We start from the raw sequence: 18658 nt of genomic DNA on the forward strand, positions 1-18658 counted from the left end.
AAGTCCACAAACAGCAACCTCACATACGAGTCCTTCCCCTCCAGGTGGGTGAGGGCCGAGTGGAGGGCAGAGCAGATGGCATCCTCAGAGGACCGTTTGGCTCGGTACGCAAACTGGAAGGGGTCAATGGTGGGAGGGAGAACTGACCGGATGTGCTCCAAGACAAGCCGCTCAAAGCACTTCATGACGATGGGCGTAAGTGCCACGGGGCGGTAGTCATTGAAGCAGGACGGAGCAGGCTTCTTCGGCACAGGTACGATGGTGGCTGCTTTGAAACTCGACGGGACGATGGCCTGCTGCAGGGAAGTGTTAAAGATGTCCGTGAAGACACCCGTCAGCTCACCAGCGCAGTCCTTCAGCGCTCGACCCGGGATGTTGTCCGGGCCCGCCGCCTTACGGACTTAGGCCTTAGGTCGTAAGAATACTACCTATATTGAGGTTATTATAAGTCAAAGGTAACCAAGATTTAAATGCGATGTGTTCCGGATTTTGAAAAATGATTTTGACACAAAATTAAAGGGTCGTTTTACGTTTTGTCTGGTTACTCAGCTAGGACCGGTTTACCTCGGGTGACCCAGATTGAAACAAAGCTCAGAGAGGATCCCAAACTGGGGCCTGGGGAAACCCACCCAAGATTGGCGTAACTGTTTTGACCATATCTGACTTTAATTTCCACTTGTAACATAAAGAGTAATAGTAATCCACATTATAACAAATTGACAATGACATGGAGTGATTTTTTTTTTTATTGTTGTCACCATTAAATGACATTAAATTTAAACGTTTCTGTGTCTCACAGTGATCAATGGAAAACCTCAATGTGTTCACAACATGGTGTCTGTCTGTTCAAGTACATCGTTGTCCGATTTGGATGACGAAAGATCTTCAGATGGAGTGGAAAGGATGGCGAACCGCTTGAAAGAAAGAACGTAGAATATTTACGATTACTTTAAATATATTTGGTGCGGACAGAATCCATTCTAGGGTTAATATTATTATAATGAATCCAAATTAAATCAAAGCCTTACCTGACGAAGAGTCTCATCAGTTTGTACACCATCCATACAGGAACGATGAGTGTGGAAGACAGTACAAACCACCAACCCAAAGCATAACCCCACCACGGATACTCAATGATGTCGTTGAACTTTAGAGGTTTGTATTTCACCAAGGAGAAGATAAATATTCCCTGAAAAAACAAAGCGATATACGTATAACCAACGACAGGGAACCTTGGCCGGTTGAAGACATGCAGAACAAGCCGCCATTTTGAATCACGGCTATCGCTCACCGTCATTTCTTGGATTTCTCTCTATCGAGGTAACTTTGTCTGGCTCCAATAAATTATTCATAACTCGTTAAATCATAAAAACGATGATTGGTTTGATCCAAACATCCGATATGCAGTTATGATACAGGACATGTTTATTATTACAGAGGCTATCATAACATACTGCAGCCATTCCTAATTCATTTTCATTCATTTCTCAATAGACATTGTTGCCAAGTTGCCACAGATGGAAATGTGGATGTGGCAATATTTACGCGAAGCGCTCCTAGGCCTGTTTGCATAAAAAAAAAAAAAATAGAGCCCTGAATGTTTGTCTGTGTGGCTTGCGGGTAGTTGGCAAACAGTTTTAGGCAAAACCGCCTATTGCCCCAAGTCATCTGCCAGTGACCTTCGTGAGAATAAGCGCTTCAGATAATGAATAGTTGGATGTATGCTTACTTACCATGCAGATGACTGGAGTGACATATTTCAAGACGTGTTTAATCAGCGGTAAAGTCCTGTATCCAATCATGTCCTCAATGTTGTCATAGAAACGATCTGCTCCTGTGGTCACGTGGTGAAATGATGGTGAAAAGGTTTGACTGACCAGGACAGAAACCATTCCAATGTGAAATGTACTCACCATAAGCCCACCCAATACACACGGACTGAAATGTGGCAAAGAGAAGCAGAGACATCCCGCTGCAGGAATAGTAGTCAAACAACTGAAAGATGTATAATCCACCCTATGTGAAAGGAGACACTTTTAGAATCGGCAAATCTATGGAACCGCAGAAAGTAAGGATAATTCTGCCTTACTTCAGTGACCATGGAGAGGCCAATGAAGAAACACACAACAGTGATGAGGAGAAGAAGTAGTTTGCGTCGATGGCCAACATAGAAGACGGAAGGTTTCATGTCGCAAATTCCAGTCGCAAGAGCTTCCATCAGAACAAACTGAAGAAGAGACACTTTTGTTAGGTACTATGTTCACATCTGCATACACTTTGTTGATTTCCATGTACTATTATTCTGGGCTCTCCCATAGAGGTGAGAATTAGCATATATGACAAATAATTGAAAAGAACACAACCTCACTGTCCAATCCAAGCAGGATGATCATGATGAAAAAGAAAATGGCCCAAATCTGTGGAAACGGCATCATGGCCACAGCTCGTGGGTAAGCGATGAAGGCCAGGCCGGGACCTGCGGCGAGAAAAGAGCGCTTTTGAGATCGCATTTTCTCGCAGGTACAATGAGGGACGTTTTACCTGATTCTGCTACTTTGGATATGTCCGTGTTCTGCTCATAAGCCATGAATCCAAGAACTGAAAAGATGGCAAAACCTGCCACGAAACTGGTCCCGCTGTTCAGCAGGCTCAAATAGATGCAATCTCTAGAATGCACAACAACAAAATGATCAACTCTGCGACGAAGGTCCAAGCCAAAAGTTTGTATTTCCATTATAAATATTGCCAAATTTTCATTCGTCCATTTTTCTACAGGGCATATTGTCATTGGGGTTGTGGGCAATGTTCCCTCTAAGCTGCGCGCGTGCGCAATCGCGCACTGCCCGCACATTCTCAGCGCACAAGAAAATCTATCCAGCGCATAAACAACATCCCACATTCATTGGACATTGGTTGTGGGTGAACTAAAACTTTGCTGACTTGGTTCAAGATGGGGTACAAATATGTATTTACTCACAATGACATTCACAGCTATAGACAAGATAGTCTTCAATTGTTCAGGTGTACATCAAGTCGGACTGATACAACAGGTTTGATGTCAACTTACTTGTAGCAGTTATTGTCGTACTTGTTATAGCTTCCAAGCGCCGTCAAACAACCGATGCAAAGAGCATAAGAATAAAATATTTGCGTGCCGGCATCCATCCAGACCTGCCAAACAATGACATAAGAGGCACGTCGGTAGTAAAGAAATCATTTTGGAAGATTTCTCCTGAGCCTTGGTCTTGCCTCCCTCCTCCCCTCCACTTGGGTCCCCCACGCTCCTCCATGCAAACATTGAACCCTGACACAGGGTCAACCATTTTAAATTTCATGTGAAGCTTTCCTGTTATGGATGACTGTGTCTTGATGTGTCAAGTCAACGGATTGAGAGGCTCATACCTGCGGATCAGCCAGGCGGGATGGCTCGGGGTAGAGGTAAAATTTGATGCCATCTATGGCCCCGGGCAGCGTCAGCCCACGGACAAGCAGCACGGCCAACATCAAGTACGGAAAAGTGGCCGTAAAATAAACAACCTGTCAGACCGAGTGGGAATTCATATTTTTTTTAGAGTTACGTATGTCAATCACAGGGCACAAATCCAAATTTTTCAAATAAAATGTTAAGGGTTTTTGTCACGGGCCGCATTGTAGTCATAGTTTCCTTAGAAGGGCCATTATGACTAAGTCAAAGCTTTAATTTAGTGTTGACACATGACGTCGATGCACAATTTGTCACATAAAATGATGTGGTGAGCCAAATCTGGCCCCCGGGCCATGAGTTTGAAACTTATCCTTTAGATGAAACCTCGTCACTATGACTGTCAACCCAAATAAATGTACCTCATATTATATACAGTAAAAGCTACAAAACAAACTGACAAATAACTCGTTTTCAAATCAGACGCGTGAAAACTGGTCGAATATTGAAAAAAAAAAGAAGAAATTATTAAAAGTGAAGACAATTTGCAATTCTAGTAATGACACACCAATTTGATGCACAATTTGTCTTCGCGGGCCACATAAAATGATGTGGCGGGCCGTATCTGGCCCCCGGGCCTTGAGTTTGACACCCGTGCTTTAGAGTGACGAGGTTTCAAATATTTGTACACGCTCGTCTACAGTATGTAGCCAGTTCGAATGGTAAAGTACGAAAAGTGAAAACAAAATTCAAAATTGTATTCTGATCCAATGCAGCCTGACAGACAAACGCACAGACACCTCAAGATAATTATTGTGTAAAAATGATCTACCTTTCCTGTGGACTTCACTCCTTTCCACACACAAAAGTAACAGATGATCCAAGAAAAAAGAAGAAACAAAGCCAACTCCCATCGAACATTACCCATCTCGTGGGCACTTCCCGTCAGGTTCAGTACTCTTCTCCTGGGGATGGCCTTTGTGTTAACATTAGGCACTTTGCTACTTGTTCTTTTCATGAAACATTTGAACTTACTCCCAAAACTCCCTCACAGGGGATGTCGCGTTTTCTGTCACAGTCCAGTTGAGAACACGTGTTTCATTTAACTCCACACACGTCTCTGTTACAAACACAGACAGCATACATTGTGTACAGCTGATATACTAGTATAAATGTATCGTGATTAATTATGAGTTAGTAATAAAAAATGTGATTAAGCGTGATGAAGTATTTTAATACACACACGCACGCACGCACGCACGCACGCACGCACGTACACACACACACACACACACACACACACACACACACACACACACACACACACACACACACACACACACACACACACACACACACACACACACACACACACACACACACACACACACACACACACACACACACACACACCTATGTTCCAGCTGTTTCTGCAGCTTGCCCATGGAAGCTGAGCGGTGAAGGAGGAGATGAGGTACACAAATGCCCACACCAATATGATGATGTAATAGATGCTGAAATATAGGACTACAACCAGAGTTCCATAACCAATCCCTATGAGAGTTTGAAAAAAAACACCAAACATATCGACATAAATTTCAAAATCATGACATCATCATACCCTTTATGCAAAACTGCCGGCAAAAGCAAGGCAACAAACAAATTAAATGAATACCACTCAAAATAGAATGAAATGTTTTTTCTCGCAGCGCTTATATTAGCTGTTCTTAGTTTGCTGGACTTGGTTTACACCAATATAAAGGATGCATTCAGAGCAGCCCCCCGCCCCCACCTCGGCTCTTCAGACCACCTATCTGTTATGCTAATCCCTGCATACAGGCCCCTGCTGATCAGAGCAAAACCCACAGTGAAGCAGGTGAGGGTGTGGTCTGAGGGGGCCATGGAGGCACTCCAGGACTGCTTTGAGTGCTCTGACTGGGACATGTTCAAATCAGCAGCAACATATGACAATCAGATCGACATTGATGAGTACGCCATGACTGTGTCAGCCTACATCAACAAATGCTCCGAGGACGTCAGCACCACTAAGAACATCATCACCCGAGCCAACCAACGACCCTGGATGACTGAGGATGTACGTCATACGCTACGAGCACGGAACTCAGCCTTCAAGTCTGGCGACAAGGAGGCACTGAGGACAGCGAGAGCCAACTTGAACCGTGCCATCAGGCTAGCGAAGCGAAGCCACAGTCGGAAAATTCAGGATTTTTTCCACGACGCCAATAACACCAGGAGTATGTGGCAAGGCATACGGGTGATCACGGACTACAACTTACCCTCCCCCCCGGTGGGTGAAGTTGATGCTGACTTCCTAAATGGTCTAAATAACTTCTTTGGGCGTTTTGAGGCACTAAACAGCACTCCTGCAGTTAAAACTGTTCCCCACCAGGAAGAGGAGGCCCTCTGCCTTGACTCAGCCGACATGTGGAAGACTCTGAGAAGAGTCAACCCACGTAAGGCCCCAGGCCCCGACAACATACCTGGGCGGGTGTTCAGGGAATGTGCAGGCCAGCTGGCTGGTGTCATCACAGACATTTTTAACATCTCGCTGGACCAAGCCAAAGTGCCAGTGTGCTTCAAGGCTGCCTCCATCATTCCGGTGCCAAAGAAACCTCAAATCACCTCATGGAATGACTACAGACCTGTGGCACTGACTCCCATCATGATGAAGTGCTTCGAAAGGCTGCTCAAAGATCACATCGTCTCCAGACTCCCCCCAACATTCGATCCGTTCCAGTTTGCCTACCGGCAGAACCGCTCTACTGAGGATGCCATCTCCTCCGTTCTTCACCTGAGCCTGGCTCACCTGGAGGAGAGGAACACCCACGTGCGGTTGCTGTTCCTGGACTTCAGCTCAGCGTTTAACACCATCATTCCACAACATCTGGTGGAAAAACTGGAACACCTGGGCTTCAGCACCCCCCTTCGGAACTGGCTGCTAGACTTCCTCACCAACAGACCTCAGTCAGTCCGGGTCGGACAGAACACCTCAGATGTCATCACCCTCAGCACAGGCTCCCCTCAGGGCTGCGTCCTGAGCCCCCTGCTGTTCACCCTGATGACACACGACTGCGCCCCCAGGTTCACCACCAATCACATCGTGAAGTTTGCAGACGACACAACGGTGGTGGGCCTCATCAGGGACAACAACGACCTGGACTACAGAGAGGAGGTGGAGCAGTTGGTGGGCTGGTGCAGAGAAAATAGCCTGATCCTGAATGTGGAGAAGACGAAGGAGATCATCGTCGACTTCAGGAAGAACCAGCCTCACCACGCTCCACTGATCATCAACAGCTGAGCTGTGGAGGTGGTCAGCAGCACTAAATTCCTGGGAGTCCACATCACAGACGGCCTCACCTGGACTGTGAACACCACAACACTGGTCAAGAGGGCACAGAAGCGCTTGTACTTCCTGCGGAGGATGAGGAGAGCCCACCTGCCCCCACCCATCATGAGGACGTTGTCAGGGTTTTCCAAACTATCTTGATCGTATGATTATGTTGGAATGTATGTAACCAGTAATAAATAACCTAGCTAGATTAGTTTTATGCTTACGTTGGTGTGTAACCAGTAATAAATTACCTAGCTTGTCCCATCCTACACAATGTCGTAAAACATCCCCTGCTATGCTTTGACTAGAGGTCAAGGGTTTTCTCTTCCCTATCCAGTCCACTGTCACCCCCACCCTGTTTCTCTTAATAAAAATGCTCATGCAGGAGGCGAGAGTCAGACCTCCATTCGATCATCGCTGTACGCACGGCGACGAATGGACTCTCCACCTGCAGGTGTCAAAGGGCAAACTACTGTCTCCCGTGTGGTTCTTGCAAAATAAGTTAGAGTGAGCACCACTCTAACATTTTGGTGCCGAAACCCGGGACCCTCATACCCGCCATCTGGCTGACGGAGGAAGACGTGCTGCATTGTCGACAAGCCAGCGTCCATTAGGAGGACCTGGACAAGAAAGTCCTGGGAAGAGAACTTCTTCGCTGGGCCAGCATCTTAAGTCTGCCTTCGTCTGACAGAGGTGGATTGACGGGACCCGGCAGTGCAACGAACCAGGGGACAAGTAAGTTAAAGCCCTAAAGTTGTGTGATTGTGTTGTTGTGAAACGCGTAAAAGTAAAAGTGCACAGAGGAAAAAAATAAAATAGGCAGGACAGAAGATTTTAAGTCTTGTGGAAGGAGGGGGTGTTGTAGAGTCCCCCTCCGGATGAAGTGGCTCTTCTGGAGCAGTGGTTTTCAAACTGTTTTATATATTTTTGTAAAATCTCACGTACCTCCGTGTACCCTCATTTGACAACCACTGTTCTAAGGGGTACAACTTCGCGTTGGCAGGGCTGGGTAACAAGACTGTTGTCTTTAGTTCCCAGGGAAGGAAGGGGTGTTGTAGAGTCCCCCATCCGGATGAAGCAGCTTTTTTTTTTTTTAAAAGAGGACTTCGCGTAGGCAGGGATAAGAGTTTGTGTGGTTGAGAGTGTGTCTGGTAGGATAAATTGACTAGAAAGAGAATTTGTTGAAAGGTCAATTTAAACCTGCATTGAGGATCCTCAAAGAAAAAAAAAAAAGATTGAAAAAAAAAAACTGGAAAAACTAAAATTAAGATGGGAAAAAGGAACGATAAATCTCTAGCTCTAGAAGGAGATGAGAAGTTCATGGCGAGTAGATTTCTTAATTGTATGCAATACATGCCGAAGTGGAAGAAAAAGTATTAAGTACAAGGAAAGTTGAAATGTGAAAAAAATAAATAAATAAATAGAAAGGTGAAAAGTGATGAGGCTGCTTAAAAAAGGCAAAAGTTCTGATGTATTTCATCTAGATGATGATGGTAATGATCTAGATGAAGATGCAACAATCTTCTTCCAAAGTTCCCAAAGGGGCAGAGGAAGAGTTAGAGACCAACAAGGCCGCAGGCCGCCGTATAATTCAAAACCCCCATCAGATTCTGACAACTGTTGGAACTGTGGGAAACGTGGACACTGGTCAAGAGAGTGTTTTAGAAAGAAAAAGAAAAAAAAGCGGTGCCAATCAAAGGGCAGAGGAAGAGGCAGAGGAAAAGTCACATTTACAGCATGACAAGCTTCCTCTACTTTGACCCCTCATGCTAATATAGAGAAAGAAAGAATAGATGCCCATATGACAGCAAAACATGTCATTGTCAGATTATTAGAACATTTTTTGGATTATTAGAGCTCCTGTCCATACAAGAAGTATGACAATGCTGTTTGTATGCCCAATGACCAGAGATCAAATTGTGTGTGTACAGAAAAGTTAAAAATTTGCAAATCAAGTGGTAAATAAATGCAACTTGCTTCTAGAAGATAAATAAAAAGTTAGAATGTGCTGTCCTCGTGTGCGTGGGAGGGACCAGCTCATGATCGACCACAGGAAATGGCCAGCCTGTGACGAATCATTGGTGCTGGGATCTACCTTTCGCGCACGAGAGCTGTGCATGTGTGTTAAAATGATGAAAATTGGCTAAACATTTAGTGTAAAGAAATTTGCTAGACTGTGGTCTATCCAATTTGCACCACAGAACAGAATCGATTTGGAAAGATAAAAATGAGAGGAAAAGAGAGAAATGTGTTTGCGAGCAGAAATTGATCCACACTAGTGCATGTTGAGTGTCGAGCCCTCATGAGAAATTTGAAAAAAAAACGACGGAACATGCTTTCAGGAATTGGAAGAAGCAAAATTGTGAATTTACGACATTGCAATGCTACATTTAATAGGAATAATTGATTGATGATGTTATAAAGTTATACAAACTTCTATATGCAAGCTAAATCTGAGAGATTGAGTTCTTTAAATTTAAAAACAAAGAAAAAATTCAGATTAATTTGCCAGTAGTTTTTATGAGTTGAGGTTTTTTTTGGATTGATGGATTGTTCTATCAGGAACCTGGAGTTGAAGATGGTATATGAATGTTGTGTGGTGAGCTTGGATGAATTGAGACCAAAGACTCCTTTTTGGAGACTGTGTGTGAGATGCAAATGAGCATTGATGAATGATTCCCTGAATGAAAGGAAAATACAGGTTGAATGGTTGAAGTTGTTGGCGACTACTATGGAAAATTAGTAGAGCGACTTTGATGAAAGAGTGATTTTGAGTAAGTTAAATGCTAAAAAGAAAAACGTAGCTTTTGGATTGATAATTAACAAGAGAAAAAACTGGAGAACCAGTAACACATGCAGAAGATGTGTGAACTGGGAAATTGAGAAGCGTTTTGGAAAGAAAATCAAATTAATTGATGATGGAATCATATGTAGTAAAGAACACATTCTCCCAGAAGGTTTGTCAAGGTGTGAGGCATGGGCGTTGCCAAGCCTCAGAAGGAGGGAGTGAATAGGACAGATAGTGGAAGATAGTAATAATACAACACTTTACGACATATGGATTTTCTAATACATTTGGTGTCATACTGTGGTAAATTTCTATTCTGGTATCATGCAATGTATATCTCACAAGTAAGCCCAAGTGTGACCGGGTCATGTTTCAGGTCAGGTTTGTGCGGGATTGTTTGGGCCTTGGTCCATGATCTCATTGGCACGAGACATCTGGTTTCCATTAACAACTGACAAGATATGCACCCGAGTGAGGAAAGGGAGGCTAACTCATAAATAATGAGGAGATATTGGGAGTAATCTGTTGGTCCTTTCTTTAAGACCCTTCCTGGTGTAGATAGGTTAGCAACACGAGAGATTTAGAGGTTCAAAAGAAAGACCGTTAAAAGAAAACAACATTACTGATTTGGACAATTGCAGGCTAACAGGAGCATGAGAAAGAAGAGCTAAGAAGCGGGATCCAATTTGATCAGGGAGATTGGAAATTCACAACACCATATTCTAAGTCACATTTTGAGCAAGCATGACACAAGTAATAACGTTTGAGAGATCAAGACATAGATCAGGGCTAGATGTCGAACGCAGACCTCGATGCGTTAATTTTGAATAATGATACTGAAAAAACAATGTGCTGTCCCATTAAATTGGAACTAGAGACAGAACGTAGCTCGAAAATAGGATGAGTTGCAGGACTTACAACATAAAGACGAGATCACTGTTACTAGGAGAATTTGAAGTTTGGTAAACAAATGTTACTAGCAGCAGCTACATTTGGTTACAAGTTTGATGTCCCAGTCTGTCGCTCTCAGTGCCAGGATCCCTGAAACTCGATCCCGAGACTCTGCCTGCAGCCGTGGACGTCTACAAAACGGTGCCTGGCTTTGAGGCATCTTTGACCTTTGGCAAGGACAAGGAAAGACTGTTGTTGTGCTTGGAGGGGGGCAAGTACACTCCAGAGAAAAGACGACATCCTTGGGGACGAGAAAAGACAGTGAGAAGCAGAGGAACTCACAATGATGAAAATGGACTCATTTGAACAATGGACTCATTCGAGAGTGATGGATGGGTTGGCTCTGAAGCAACAACAAAAGAACACCAACTTGAGAGTGTGAGGTGCTGCAAAAGATATGGACTTGAAGTGTCCGACGACCAAATCGCACTCCTTGCTGTGGCGTTACCAAACTTGGTGGAGCTTGGCTCAAAGTGGAAGGGAGCTTCATTGTGCACTGGGTTTGACAGAACTGAGGAGATTTGTTAAAAAATTAAATAATGCGTAGAGCTACAGAGAAAAGCATTATAATCGGAAACTGAACAGATTTGGATAGAACAAATAGGCTAAAACGGTAGGAAACATCTGATATTTTGGCTCGTCAGGCTCAAGAAGGAGAGGTTGAGTTATATACATTTTAGAATAGGACATTTGGACTAAAGTGAATTCAGTCAAGAGGAAGCTAGGTTCCTCAATGTACCTACTCAATAAAATAGTAAGTTTGTTGCCCCACAGTGGAGTTTGGGTGGTCAGAAAGTTGGATACGTTCAATTTTTGACTTTCACACAATCATGCATAGGAGTCGCACAAGGCGACAGTTAACAATAGGGGTCTGACTGCAATAGGGGTCACTTACAACTGCACCGACATGGAAAAGTAGAAGCAAGGGAGTTGAGTAAGGGATTATATGCTAAACAGTCCGCTACGCAGTTACCAATAGGAGGTTCTATCAAAAGAAGCTACATGAGAGATGTATAGAATCCCTTTGTCTGTGTTCTGTGTTCGTGCGTAATCTCTGTAAAGTTGTGTCAGGCTGTAGTCGTTTGTCTGAGCCTTGGGTGCGCGCTCGGTGTGTGTGCGTTTATGTGCACAACCTATGTGGGTGCGAATGTGTTAGGAAGAAGACGGCATGGATAAGGGAATCTCCTTTAAGACAGGAGGCAATAAATGGGAAAGCCCCTGTCATGAACGGTGTTTGGTTAGGAGGAATCAGTAGGGAGTGCTCAAACTCTTCCCGCAAACACTCCTATCTGCCTCGTTAAAAAGGGCATTACAATTGACTACAAGAGTTGCAAAGGGCAGATGAAGAACAGTCCATGGCAGTTTATATGATCAGGACCCTCAAACTGAAAGATATGTCCAATGCAAATTTACTGCCGCCTGATCTTTCCTCCTCACAGGTCGACAACCCCATCAATCCAGGAGACTGGGTCTACATCAAGGTCATTAAAAGAAAGAACTGGGTCAGCCCACGGTGGGAGGGACCATTCCAAGTCTTGCTGACTACCCCCACCTTAGTGAAGATCGCTGAACAACCCAGCTGGATTCACCTCAGCCACTGCAAGCTACAGGGAGTGCTGGGCCCCTCATTTCGGGGTGGTGGCGAAGTCTGCGAACAACGATCCCAACTCCGCTAGGCGGGGGTATGTCTCGGTGTTCCTGTCATCTTAGTAGCAACGGGGCTCCAGATGCCAGGTGGATCCTCTGCTGCGTTGTGGTTGGAGCATGCTATGGTCTATGGACTCATCTGAACAGACCAAGTGATAATGTTGACCGTGGAAAACGATGGTCACACGATGAGAACTTTGAGGACCGGTCATGAGACCCCAGAAACCCATACGAAACCAACACGTGGTACTGGTACGTCAAGTTCACTGTGAGAGCCCACACACAGGAGGGGTGTTATGTGTGTTCAAAACTCCCCCCTTCCTCCACGCAAGTTCACTTGGAGGCCAGGGCAATGAATGTCACTGAAGCGAAATGTATGGCATCCATGGGAGGAGTTGGATATCAACACCGTGCTGTCACCGTCAGCGACGCTACCCCTACCGCCCTGGACTCGCAGAAATGAATCTGTGATTGAACTCTTTTGGATTGATCCCAATGTAACTGTTGGAGGACGACAGATGCCACAAGTGGCCTAAACAAAAAGGCTACCTGGAATGGACTACACGTGTTTCATCCAAGAAAACAAGACCCACGAATGCATTAACGACAACTGCTCTCCAGGAGGAAACTGGATGGGAGCTTTGGACATCACCGCTGTGTGCCAGGATGGGAGAGCCAGTTCAAGGCGTAAGGCTTGCAACATGGCTGCACCATTGGACAGGACCTAATTCATTCAGAACGGATCGTGGCTTTGTTTTTTTGTTTTTTATTGATAGCATTCTGGTCGCCTAAGGCAGAGGGACCGTGTGAGACTTTTCCTGCGATTTAACATCGGCCAGCAGGTTTTTAGATCACACACTAAGTTTGAACTGGAGTATTGAGGAAAAACCTCATCTTCACTGGACGTTATTGCTATCATTGTTTGTTGTTTTTGTCATGTTTCACCATACGCGATCCCCGACCCGTCCGCTGTCATCTCTGTTTTTTGTCGATCTTTTTTATTAGTGTTTTTATTATTTTTACTGCTCTTCTTTATATTTTCTTGCTTATGTTTGTGGATTGGGTTGACATAATCATATGATAAAACAGGAGGGATATGTCAGGGTTTTCCAAACTATCTTGATCGTATGATTATGTTGGAATGTATGTAACCAGTAATAAATAACCTAGCTAGATTAGTTTTATGCTTACGTTGGTGTGTAACCAGTAATAAATTACCTAGCTTGTCCCATCCTACACAATGTCGTAAAACATCCCCTGCTATGCTTTGACTAGAGGTCAAGGGTTTTCTCTTCCCTATCCAGTCCACTGTCACCCCCACCCTGTTTCTCTTAATAAAAATGCTCATGCAGGAGGCGAGAGTCAGACCTCCATTCGATCATCGCTGTACGCACGGCGACGAATGGACTCTCCACCTGCAGGTGTCAAAGGGCAAACTACTGTCTCCCGTGTGGTTCTTGCAAAATAAGTTAGAGTGAGCACCACTCTAACAGACGTTCTACCGAAGCACCATAGAGAGCATTCTGACAAGCTGTCTCTCGGTGTGGTGTGGAGGTTGCAGCGCCTCCGATTGGAAGAACCTGAGGAGAGTGGTGAGGACAGCAGAGAGGATCATCGGGGCTCCTCTTCCCTCCATTCAGGACTTGTCATCCCAGCGCTGCGTGTCCCGAGCCCGTAATATTATCAGTGACCCATCACCCCCCCACCATGGACTGTTCTCCCTGCTGCCCTCTGGGAAGAGGTTTCGCAGCATCCGCTGCAGGTCCACCAGGTTCTGCAATAGTTTTTTCCCTGCTGTCGTCAGACTGTTGAACATTCAAACGTAGCATTCCTCTGCACACTTGTAAATACTGCTTTTGTCTCCTGCACTGTTTACATACTTTATCACTGCTGCACTTTGTACTTTATAATTATCTTATTTCATATTTTTATATAGAATGTCACCTTTTTAACCAGCCGAAATACCACTACATTGTTGAAAGCCGTATGCAACGAAATTTCGTTTTGTACACACCTAGTGTTGACAAAATGACAATAAAGTTCTGTCTAAGTCTAAGTCTAAGTCTTAAGCTGTTTCACATAATGCCAAAGCTCAACAATGCATTTTTACCTCCGAAGAGGGGACAGATTTGCTTCCAGCAGGTAATGGCGCCCTGTTTGGTGTACTGGCCGAGAGCGATCTCCAGCAGAAATAGAGGGATGCCACATGCAAAAAGGAAGACTACATAAGGGATCAAGAACACCCCTGGTGAGGGGAAAATTAAAAAGAGACACATATATTCAATACAAAAACAACACAAATGATAAATACACAACAACAGAATTCTCCAATTAAAATTGAAATAATCCAAACCCCGGTACGTGATAAAAATGTCTCACCCCCAAATCAATGTATTTTTTTTTTGCTGATAAACTATAAATGAGTGTCTCCCAATGCTCCTTTCTCTCCAAGATGTTCGTACACTCACGGGCTGACAACGAGGCTCTCTAAAGCAGCCACGTCAACCCATTGTTTTTATTGACAATCACTTTGTTTTTTCAACTCACCGCCTCCATTTTTGTAGCACAGGTAAGGAAACCGCCATACATTTCCAAGTCCAATGATTTCTCCAGCAACTGCGAGGAGAAACTCTCTTTTATTTGACCACTGTCCTCTGGCCACAATGACAGGTCCGGGTGTGGTGCTTCCCTTGCTTGCCTTGAGCTTGACCTCTGGGTCATTTGGCTTTTCCATGGCACTGCAATAATACAACCCACAGTTAAGATTGGCAGAAGCATACTCGTTTTGATTGAGGCTGAACCTGGAAAAAAAAATCAACAATGAACTCATTTAAATACTTTAAATAACATGTACCGTAATTTTCGGACTATAAGTCGCGTTTTTTTTCATAGTTAGGGTGGGGGGGCGACTTATACTCAGGAGCGACTTATATGTGTTTTTTTTCAAAAATTTTCCCAAAAAAAAAAAAAAAAAAAAAAAAAATTAAACCGCAATAAACGAACCGCAATGTAGCAAGGGATTACTGTAATTAGAATTTCAAGTGACGTCAGCAGCGCGACGTCGCGGTCAGCAGCGCGACGCGGCGTTGTTTACATAAAGGACAAAGATTGACTCGACGGAGCTCTCTTTCACTTCCGTGGATTGAAGTCGGGGGCCGGCGCTCGGCCGGGTGGCTGTCCAGGGACGGTGGATGGGGCTCGGACAATGCTTTTACGCACGCCCGGTCCTACTCTATGGAGCTCTCTTCCATTTCCGTGGCTGGAAGTCCACGCCGCCACACGCCTGGAAGTTTGTTTTGTTAAATAAAGAGCCGTTTACCAAACCCACGTCTTTCCCTGAACTTTGTTAACGCTACAATATAGTTATATAGTAGATCTGTGGAATAACGACGAGGCTGACGTCAGGGCGCACGCACGCGCGGCGTTGTTGACAAAGGACGAGGAATTTGATCGATGGATTTAATGATTTAGAGTGCACAGATGGTTTGATAATATTATTGCTTATATAATAGTTATTTGATTTCTAATTTATATATCGTTATATGGGCCTGTGGAATATTTTGAAGTGCAAGAGCCGTCAGCGGCGCGCACGCATTGTTGACAAAGGACGATTGATGGATTTAATGAATTGGAGTGACACAGATGGTTTTATTAACGTGTTATTTATGTAATAGTTTTTCGAATAACGTCAGGGCCGTTCTCAGCTCTTAGTTTGTGTTTATGTCACGTTAGCATACCTATCGTTTAGCCTGTTGCTCGTTCATGACTGTTCTTGGTGTTGGATTTTGTCGAATAAATTGCCCCCCAAAATGCGACTTATACTCCGGAGCAACTTATATATGTTTTTTTTCACTTTTTTGGGCATTTTATGGCTGGTGCGACTTATACTCCGGTGCGACTTATAGTCCAAAAATTACGGTATTTGATCAGAGCATTTCTCACCGTTTGAGGTAACCGGACCAAAAAGATAGCATGAACTCGCAAACCACCCGCAGATTGTCCCAGATTGGGTCCCGATCAGGTGCGCAGCATGCAGAGATATTCTTTAACTCACGTTTTATTTGTAGTGAAGTCTTTGCAGTGTGTTCAAATAAAAGGTGCCACCAAAGATACCTGTGGCACCGCCACACCCAGTCTTCCGCTCCCCCAAAAATTTATTATTATTGTATTACTATTATATTATTCTTGTCAGTATCATTGCAAACAGGGATGGCAAATAAAAATGGTTTTCGGTGTTTTAAATCCTTGCAAGGAATTTGGAATGATGGGACAAATTGGCGACAGAAGTGAAGTCAGTAAAGTCAGTATAAATGCCGGTTTAAAAATAAGCTTTTTTTTCCCCTCAAACATTGCATTAAGCTTTTTTTAAAATGCAGTTTTGGAATAGGCTCCAGCACTCCTTCGACCCTCGTATGAAAGAACGGTTAAGAAAATGAATGAAAACATGTGTTTTGAGTGTTTTCTTTCTCTACATACTAAATATATTAAGGTTAAGTCAAAGGTAACCAAGATTTTAATGTGATGTGTTCCAGATTTAAAAAAAATAATTTTGCCACAAAATTAAAAGGTCATTTTACCAATGCTTTGTCTGGTTACTCAGCTCTGGCCGGTTTACCTGTGACCCTACCAGTTCTCCTTCTGGTGTTTGAGAGCAAAGAAAATGCAAATCATAAGATAAACCCAATGTGATTAATATATGAATGAAAATGAAATTTACCTTGAGCTGCGAAAGTGTTTCCTTCCTTGTGATTGGCGTGCAATGGCTTTCACTGACATGTGGCCAGCGCAACCAGTACCACATTTGGTTCTTGTTCTGCGATGGGAAAAAAAAACGTTGTTACCCGACTATAAGAATGACAAATACAATAAGTAGAGCATGTCTTATAGAGTTTATTGAGCAAAGAGTGCACCCTAGCATGAATAAATACACATTAAAAAGTGAGAAACGATCAATATTGACTAAAATAAAAAACAATTAGCGCTGTGATCAGGCCTTTCGCCGCCCTGGCAACATTAGGGTAGTGCTACTTTATAATACAGGCACATTGGAATATTTTTTTTTTAAACTGGGGTACATCCGATTAAAAGCTACTATGGTAAAATTTGACTTCTTGAAAATGTGGCAACATTTTGCGGGAATTAAAAATTGGCTGACATTTTGCTGTGATTCGAGAAGGGTTCAAAAGGTTGTAACAAATGCGTAGATCTTGCCAAAATGTTTTTGTACAGCAAACTGTTTTGTAAACCACATGGTAATTTAATAAATGAATGATTTTTATTATTATTATTTTGACAAATGTGACGTGCGTGTCAAGTTTCATAAGAGTTCACGAAGGTTTACTTTACAATATTTGCATCATTTTTCTTAGCAAAGACTGTGTCACCGTGTCAACGGCGTTTATCTTTTTGTTATCCTTAACATCTTAAGATGAAAAACCCACATTATCTGATCAAATTTCTTGGAATTCTTTTAAAATGTGACCTCTAGAAAGGGCCAAAAATGGTACATGTACCTGAGTTGTAATATATTTTTCTACTTTCCTTCCTTTAATGGACCAAAACGACAAGACCTGTTCCTTTGCATCTATGCACCTCGCTCTAAAGGCAATAACAAACATTTAAACGGATGTAATGCGTATTGTTGCCGTTTTCTCAATGTTCTATAACAATAGTGTCCAGCGCTTGGGGGCTGGACTCGCTCTCTTTCCATTTACGCACACGTGAGCTTCCATGTGAGCCACCCATACATCTACTTGATATTTCAGGCTTGGCCTCTTGGAGGTGCTGCCCTTCTTTGTTGCTCATCATCCCACTCATCATGGACTCTCCATAGCCCAGTGCAGACGTTAGAATGATCCAAACACGAAATTTGAAGGACATTGCCAGGGGCTTTTTTTATCCACTGCTGCATTTGGTTGATTTCTAATATCTGAGTTTTAGTCCAACGTGTGAATGCACATATCAATGGACTGCATGACAGTAGAAGGAGAGGAAGTATTATAGGATAATTTGTTTTGGGCACTTGGGATTAGAGCACAGATCAGGAATTAAATGGGATCTGTCAGGACTAGCCAGGGGGAAAGTGTTCACTTATTTAACGTTTATAGCAGTGAGAGATAGTGACCTATTTTAACGTGTCGTCATAGCCTTTTACCCACTGTTAATTATTGTTGATCAAGTCGTACACGAGTCGTACAAGATGGAAGTGACTCATCTGGTACGTGGATGCAAAAACAAAGAGCTGTGTCTGGATTACAATAATACATCTATTCAGCACCTCTGTAAAATCATTTTACGAAAAAAAGCTCTGCAAATGATGGAAATACATTATAGTCAGCATTTAGTGGATCCCGGAAAGCATCAACAAATGTGTCTCATTCATATTTCTGGTCAGTTATATGACGTCTCGTCCTGACCTACTAAAAGCTTATGTCCATTTTCCGCTTCCTGTCGGTATACGACATCCTGCCACACTTGACATCCGCTACTCGTGTTGCTG

At 43.5% G+C, this 18658-nt stretch overlaps 2 protein-coding genes and 1 long non-coding RNA gene across 3 annotated transcripts in view; all 3 read right to left on the reverse strand.

The window, feature by feature from the left end:
• LOC119122694 (sodium- and chloride-dependent GABA transporter 2-like) overlaps positions 1–18658 on the reverse strand; it is a 38516-nt gene that overhangs the window by 7101 nt on the left and 12757 nt on the right. The window contains exon 2 of the mRNA XM_037251179.1: positions 16877–16972. Within this exon, the coding sequence (XP_037107074.1) occupies positions 16877–16935 (59 nt within the window). The 5' untranslated portion in view covers positions 16936–16972. The remainder of the gene's footprint in view (positions 1–16876; positions 16973–18658) is intronic.
• On the reverse strand, positions 1631–16456 carry LOC119122702 (sodium- and chloride-dependent GABA transporter 2-like). The gene is made up of 13 exons (XM_037251190.1): positions 16102–16456; positions 14707–14960; positions 14270–14404; positions 4835–4975; positions 4457–4541; positions 4254–4386; positions 3403–3537; positions 3068–3171; positions 2542–2666; positions 2364–2476; positions 2090–2227; positions 1914–2016; positions 1631–1834 (listed from the first exon to the last, which is right to left on the reverse strand). The coding sequence occupies exons 1-13, from the start codon at positions 16131–16133 to the stop codon at positions 1665–1667; spliced, it is 1668 nt and encodes a 555-aa protein (XP_037107085.1). The 5' UTR covers positions 16134–16456; the 3' UTR covers positions 1631–1664.
• LOC119122704 lies at positions 9722–10241 on the reverse strand. Its single transcript, XR_005097935.1, has 2 exons — positions 10106–10241; positions 9722–9877 (listed from the first exon to the last, which is right to left on the reverse strand). It is a non-coding gene; the product is annotated as an uncharacterized LOC119122704 (long non-coding RNA).

This window comes from Syngnathus acus, chromosome 5 (assembly GCF_901709675.1).
Source record: "Syngnathus acus chromosome 5, fSynAcu1.2, whole genome shotgun sequence".
NCBI lineage: Eukaryota > Metazoa > Chordata > Actinopteri > Syngnathiformes > Syngnathidae > Syngnathus > Syngnathus acus.